Genomic DNA, 7,562 nt, shown 5'->3' with positions numbered 1-7,562 from the left:
ACTGCTCACAGAATTGATGATAGGAGAACTTGACAAGTGTGTTACAGCTTGATTTGCAATTCTCTCTTCGACCGTCCAAGCAGAACTTATCAGAAATGCTACAGAATCTGATGGCACCGGACACCGTGCTCGTCAGGCAAATTATTAGGACTGACTGTTACACTAACGGTCCTGATATTTCTGAGAACATGACTCATGTTGTTTTCCATCTGATTGACTCAGTGCATGAGGAGGGGGAGTAACAATTTTGTTGGGGATTCCCAGGTATTTTACTCTAAAGAAGATTTCCAACACGTTTCTTTCACAGCTTCAAGATGAAAAGTTTTATTTTAACAATATAACACAACAATCTTGTATCATTTTTAGATATGAAACAAAACGGACACATTGCTCACAATTATTTCCACGCCCCCGCCGTTTCTGACATCATTGTTTAAAATAAAAAAACAACAAAAAAACCCTCTTCAATATGAAATTTGTTTGCATTTCAGATTTCTCATTACTGAATGATCATATCTACACAAGCAAGATAAAACACAATTTTGTCAGTGTACAACAATAAAAAAAAAAACAATTGATCTGACGTAGTATTAATTACTAACCAAATATTATCTCCTACGATTTGTGACACTAGAAAAGACATTAATGTACAATTAATTTTTCACATGTGTTCGTCATAGACTTGGTCCAATCCACATGGAGATTTAATATGTTTTTTTTATTATTATTATTATTTTAAATGTCATTCACATATATATTCTATAACACAGTATATACACAGTAAATTTCTTAAAAATAAAATTATATTATTAAAAAAATGTGGAAAAAAAACATCGACGATTTTAAATAAGTCTCAGTTTGGGTTGGAAAAAAAATAAAATAAAAATAAAAAATAAAAATGGGCATGCACTGACATCCTTCAGATTACCATAATAATTAAAAGACATTTAAATAAAGTAGTGATAAGATTCTGTGATAAAAATATTAGTACAGACGCTGCTGAATGTAGTATTTTGTATCTCAGGCTTGAATTAGAAAAACGGTCAGTCTCCAGTTTTGTAAACATTTCGTAAAAGACAGGAGATTTTTAATCGTAGATTTTCTCATCGGTTTGTCGTCGTTTAAAACACACCTGTAACAAAAGCCATCAGGCGTAACAAAACTAGTGGCACTTCTTAAGTGATTGTTTCTCTCAAAATGACCTAATATCCAAAAGATTCAATGTTTTCAAAGCTATAAAACACTCCGGGAGATTCTAGCGTCGGTGGAGAGCTGCTCTGCGGTGGACTTCTTCTAAAAGTCTTGCTCTTATAAATACTGAGGTAAAGAGGAGGGTGCTGAGTTGTTGGAACTGACGTCCTGGCTTCTCACAAGTGGTTGTCGCCACTTAAGGTCCTCAAGTCGGCTTCTGCCTGTAGTCGGTGATGGCCTTCCATAGTTTACACAAGACTCCACCTCTGACAGGACAGACACAGAGAAAATAAAAAGGTTACAGTATGCAGCACACTTTGACATAGTTGCTCTTGTCCTGTACAGACGTGGATGAGGCTTCTGGCAGCGACGCTGGGCAGCACTAACCCTAACCACAAACCTGACTCTGGAGAGGCTCAGAAACCATTAACGTGTCATTACAGTAGCACTTATCGTGAAATAGAAGATACCGCTCATCTGAACAACATCCTCTAACTGCAGGTGAAAATCTGGTTAACAGATCCTAGTCATTCTTGTCGGTCTCAAATATGCACCACCCAAAGACGATCCTCATAGAAACCTAAAATCTTGAGATTAGTAGTATGGCATCAAACCCAAATTTATAAGCACCAGTGTCTCAACCTATATGAGACACTACACATGGTAGTTTGCATTTGTAAATATCAATTTATTTCTCCATATAATCTGCATGTTAACACTTAAACAGCACTACTGACACATTAAAGAAGGAATCACCGGAAAAAAATCTTCCCATTACCATATAAATTGTGTAAGTGTAAGAACAGGAAAATAGAAAGTCTACTGTTATGCAACAGCTTAACTTCTGTGTTTCTCTTCATTAAAGTGCTGCACATACGAGTGTCAGCAAGTGTCAGCAAGTACTGAAAACAGAAGTAAATCTGCTACGGATTATCTTTAAAGAGTTCACTACCTCAGTCTTAAACTCTTCAGGTCGTCTCTGGTTACATCGTGAAGGATGTTGTTCAGTGTATAGTCCTCGTTCAGTATCTAGAGAAACAAAAACAATTCGTTACCTAAATATATATTTCTTAAAAAAAGTCTTATTCTCATCAGGATGGGAACAGTCATCACAGAAGACCGAAAAAATCTGGACCCACCCTGTCTATGGAGTCTTGGTCCGCCCCGTACAGCCTCAACCAGTCGGTCAGCTCCGGGTCTTCATGTCTCTCTGTGGGTCGACTCGTCTGCTCCTCCAGGTCATCTGATGACGTGGGGGCGTCTAAACAGAGAATGCAATTATGAGACCCATTTGTAGCGTACCACTGAAACAACTTTTTGTTCACCTGCCAAAACATGCACAGATCAGACAGAACATTAAGACCGGACATGAGAAGTAAAGAACATTGACCATCTTGCGATAATTCAGTTGTTCTGCTGGGAAACGTTTAGACCTACGTGTGGATGTTACTTAGACCACCCACCTAGACCAGACCAGGCACCCCCACCCCATAGCAATGACACTCCTTGATGGCAGCAGCCATCCCCTCCCCTCAACCCATAGGATCCAAAGGCCCCCACTAACAACATTCTGTTACCAGACACCACAGGACACCCTCAGAAGGCCCATGTCCATTCTCTGATGAGTCACAACTGTTTTGGAGGCACAAGGGAGACCTACACAATATTAGGAAGGTGGTCATAATGTTATGCCCGATCTGTGTATTTGGTTGTCATCTTTTCTTCAGTAATTATAATCAACAGCCTCACCGTGAGAGTCCATACTCTCAAAACGCTGATCAGTCCAACAGATTAAAATTCACACAATTTGCACCTCCAGTAGGTGATGAGAGGGTTTGGTTTATGTTCCTGCCACGACTTGTTTAAACTGCTTGGAGAGAATCAAGTCTGATGATTTTTAACTACCCTGTGCTGTGGGTTAGGGGTTGAGACCGCTCACTGTCTATGTTGGGAAACTTCTACTTCTTCAGCCTGACTGAAATCATTCTGATCCCAACTTATCTGTTTACACAGACGCTAAATAAATAAATTTCACTCACTAGTTACATCTTGTCCAGTTGTATCTATCAGTAGCAGTAATCATTCTCTGTGTAGGGAGCTTTTGTACCTACAGCTATCTTGTGTACTTGTCTATGTAAATAACAGTGTACATTCACTGTATAGTTAAAGGTTCCACTTGTAGATTCTGTATATCTTCTGTTTAGAAAATCTTTTTGTATTCTGTGTCGTCATATGTTGTAGTGTAGTAGATAACATAGTGTGGCGTTTGTTGTAGTTATTGTGTGTGTGTGTCTTGTCACCATATATGTAGCACAGTCAGAGTATAGGAGAGACAGTATTTTGCACCTCTGTACGATTTTATTAACAGTTTGTGGAACTGACAATAAATCTAGACTTAAATCTTGAAAATGATCTGATGAAATATATGTGTATAGACTGTATAAAGATGGACGGCGGAACAGCTCCTCTAAAGTGAAGCCAAAGCAACTAGAGCTCCCCCTGGTGTCAGGCTGCAGTATAGGTCATAAGCTCCACCTCCTCCATGTCAGTGGATGGGCCAAATTAAAACACTAAAATACACGTCAAACAAATTGTTTTCAAGGATGGTTTCAGTCATTTTAGGTAGTTAATTCTTTGGATAAGTTTCGTTATAGTTACTAGTGACTAACAATTGCCATGCCAACTGCTCTGGGTTAGTTGTAAGAAATAAATAAGTATAGTGTATAATCCAAAATTTGGACTGGTGGAGGTAGAGCAAAACAAAAACAAAATAAGAACTTTCTTCCATATTCTAGCACCGAATTCATCCAATGAAAGAAGATGGAGCCATGTTTTGAAAGTTGCTGCTGCTCCACATTGATGCAGCCACCTAACCTCCAGGTTTCTGTCCCTCCTGTAAACTCGTCACCTCTCTTCATATTCACCCCACATGGGGCAAACACGAGCAGAAAGAATGGACTTATTGCAACCAGAATAAAAAGATAACATTGCCCTTTTATTGTCTGTGTCCATGTATGCACGGCCACTGAGTAACAGAAGGGTTTTAAAATGTAAATGCAGACGGGAAGCAGCAGCATCAGCAGCTAAGGTGGAGGTGTAAAAGTCAAATTAGAGTACAGACAGACCTGCGGGCTCAGATCGCAGCCTCAGTAGTCTGATCTCTTGCTCTCTCTCCTCCAGCACTTGCTGCAGGATGGCCTGATACTCTCTCTCCTTCTCCAGCAGCTGTTCCAGCAGCCTGGGGAAGACAAATTCAGGAGCTATTAGCAGCAATTAATGAATGAATAACTGAATAACCCTGCCTGCTAAATGAAGAGCTCCCACATGGCTGGTGGCGTGTGTGTGCCCCCGTCTCTACCTGTTGGTCTCCAGCTTCATCCTGCCCAGCTCCATGCTCACGGAGCGCTGTGCGTTGTGGGACTCGTGGGAGACGGTGGAGCTGAGCGTGCTGACCCCGGACGTGGCCACCGTGTCGTCGTGAGCGGCGACGGGAGGCGCCCGGCTCTGGTGGGTGGAGTTTCTGTCCGGCTCGCCGTCGTCGTCCACGTCTTCCTGATCGGCCGGGTCGCTCTCAGAGGCCAGACTGAAGTGAGGCCGCAGCTCTGGACACAGACGTTGTAAATCATTTACAACAATTATTATCTGTTTTTCATAAACCTGTAACCTGGATATTCAGTTTTTATTTATTATTATCTGATATCTGAAAAAAACGTACCGGTTTCAGTAAATATTCAATAAACTAAACCTGAAACAAGACGTTGAGTCACTTACATACAGAAATTATGAGCTCTTGACCGCATCTTCAGTGGAATGAGGTTTTTTTGATTAAAATATTGATAATGACCCAAAACCACTCGGCTGGGGTTTTCTCGGCCTTAGTACTAACCAACGTTACATAACACAGAGCGAGCCCAAAGACAGAAGCTAAACCAATATAATAAATATAACTTCAGATAAATATAGCTGCAAACTCATCACCCTGAGATGTTAAAACAGTTTCATTTGTTTAAATACTCCTCTAGAAACTCAATTCGTGATTATGGATTTTAGTTGTCATCCACAATTACTCTGCTCTCTGCTTCTGTGTTTATGAGTCAGTCCCCCTCCTCCCTCCGTCCTCTTGTTAAGAAGTGCTCCGCGTTTAGAGGCGACAGTACCTGGAACCAGGATCGTGATGGCCGTCTGCACGGCTTTGCGGATGATGTTGTCCAGAGCGAACATCCAGTGAGGCTTTATGTTGTGGTTCCGCAGCACTTTGTTCACCTGGAAATGTGAAAGATTTACAGACTCAGAAGATAATTTTGACTCTATTTTTTAATTTACATTTACAGGTGCGATTATTGCACACTTTCTATAAATAGCTTTTTACATTTTTTTGGCCTTTTGGTGACTTTATCTGGCTGAAGACTGAAGAGAGACACGAAGTGAAGAGCTTTATTTGCAATCGCTGCCACAACTACAATTTAAATCTTCTGTACTCCAAGTTATTATGCCCAAATGGATATTTAAAGCACTGCTCTTTGTCCTAATATTGTAGAAAGTATTAGTAGTTAGTATTTGCAATCATGCACACAAATCTGAATATTGATCAGTTTGCACCGGCGGCCAACAGGAGGCATTAGAGCTTCACGTTCCTCCAGGATTACGCAACACCCTTCCCAAATATGAAAACAACCACTTGCTCCACTGTCATTTTGTCACATCTACATTTCTGAAGGGGAGAGCGTATAAATCTTTTTCTGTTTTTAACAAAATGTGCAGTAACTCTGCACAGACGCCTGTTTTTAATCACCTCACTTTAAGGAGATTTCGCAGAGACACATGAGCTCTCTGTGCAGAAGGAGCAGCAACAAGCTGTCTGCAGCAGCTTCGTGTTAAATTACAACAATTACAGTGAAGTGTTCAGAGACGTGGTTTATGCAGATGCTAGAAGCACCTCTGCCTCCAAATGGGGAACAGATAATAGGCGGGAAGTCGCATGTCACAGGTGCGGGAGAGGAGATGATGAGCAGCCTGTGTGGGCTTCTTAAATTACGCTATTTAAAATTTGCTCCTTGAAGTAAGTTGAAGGTGATTAGTTATAAACTGTTTGCAGCAAAGAAAAGAGGAGGTATTTTTGGTTTGGGTTGTTTCATATTTCAGTCTGATCAATAATTCAGAGGCCCAGATGGATGAGATGTAAGATGAAACAGCTGTGATTTGACCCTCTCTGTAAGATTTAATTCTGCTTTAGCTGCAACATTAGACGGTGTCTCTGGGAACACTTACAGCGTCCTGGAAGCCGAACAGCACGACCTGCAGCTGACTGATGGCGGTGCTGTCAAAGTCCAGCTCCAGCTTGAGCTGCGACAGGGTGTTGGCGATGATCTTCCGGTCCGCCATGCGAACGAAGTCGCCCAGGCTCACCACAAGCGTGGAGATGTGCTGAGGCTTCAGCTTCATTACCTCAGAGCCCTGGAGGTGGGAGAATGAGACATAACAGAGAAATTAAGACATGAAAACAGAGAGGTTTGAGTCTATAAGATGTTCAAGTATATGTCCTGATGGTTACCAACCTGTGTTAGAGCCTCCATCAGGTTGGTCACCACCTTGTCCCGGTCCTCGGTCAGGATGTGGTGCAGTGTGGCTCGCCTTTCGCTGTCCTTCCGAAGCATAAAGAAGCCGGAGTCCTTCTCATCAGGAGACGGAGGGGCACTGTGGTCCTCGAAGTTCTCCACGGGAATGCTGAGAATAAAAGAAAATATGTGCATTCACAGATATGCGACAGTCAGATATTAGATCGAATCGGACAGTAGTTAGTCAAATGTGTCATGATGGCATACACAGATCAGGCATAACATAATGACCACCTTCCTAATATTGTGTAGCTCTCTCTTGTGCCTCCAAAACTGTTGTGACTCATCAGAGAATGGACATGGGCCTTCTGAGGGGCCTTTGGGAGGGGCCTCTGTGGATCATCCCACAGATACTTGATCAGTTTGGGATCTAGTGAATTTGGAGGCCAGGTCAACACCTTGTGCTGTTTTTTTGAGTTGTTCCTTAGGTTTTTTTTTGGCTGCACCCTGCTGGGGATGGATGGCTGCTGCCATTAAGGAGTGTCATTGCTATGGGGTGGGGGTGTCTGATCTGGTCTAGGAGGGTGGTACATGTCTAAGTAACATCCACACGAATGCCAGGTCCAAAAGTTTCCCAGCAGAACATTGCCAGTGGTCATAATGTTATGGCTGATCGGTGTATGTTGCAAGAATTAAGAAACAATTATGAAGCATATGAAGTATTTATAATATATTTTCCCTGCTGATGCTAAATGTTAAGTTTCCTAAAGATAACTGGCTTTGTATAAATGAACAGTACCACCATAATGTTATTAA

At 41.6% G+C, this 7,562-nt stretch overlaps 1 protein-coding gene across 1 annotated transcript in view; it reads right to left on the bottom strand.

Annotated features, from left to right (window-relative positions):
- Positions 1-301: 301 nt before the first annotated feature.
- The window catches only part of map3k5 (mitogen-activated protein kinase kinase kinase 5), a 74,484-nt gene continuing 67,223 nt past the window's right edge, over positions 302-7,562 (bottom strand). The window contains exons 23-30 of the mRNA XM_084559824.1: positions 6,747-6,915; positions 6,460-6,645; positions 5,349-5,454; positions 4,550-4,793; positions 4,317-4,429; positions 2,331-2,452; positions 2,144-2,220; positions 302-1,457 (exon numbers count right to left, since the gene is read on the bottom strand). Coding sequence (XP_084415950.1) covers positions 1,397-1,457; positions 2,144-2,220; positions 2,331-2,452; positions 4,317-4,429; positions 4,550-4,793; positions 5,349-5,454; positions 6,460-6,645; positions 6,747-6,915 — 1,078 coding nt within the window. The 3' untranslated portion in view covers positions 302-1,396. The remainder of the gene's footprint in view (positions 1,458-2,143; positions 2,221-2,330; positions 2,453-4,316; positions 4,430-4,549; positions 4,794-5,348; positions 5,455-6,459; positions 6,646-6,746; positions 6,916-7,562) is intronic.

This window comes from Chelon labrosus (assembly GCF_963514085.1).
Source record: "Chelon labrosus genome assembly, chromosome: 14".
Classification (NCBI taxonomy): Eukaryota; Metazoa; Chordata; class Actinopteri; order Mugiliformes; family Mugilidae; genus Chelon; species Chelon labrosus.
The sequence above is the reverse complement of the archived record's forward strand: the minus strand, read 5'-3'. Positions and strand labels throughout refer to the sequence as shown.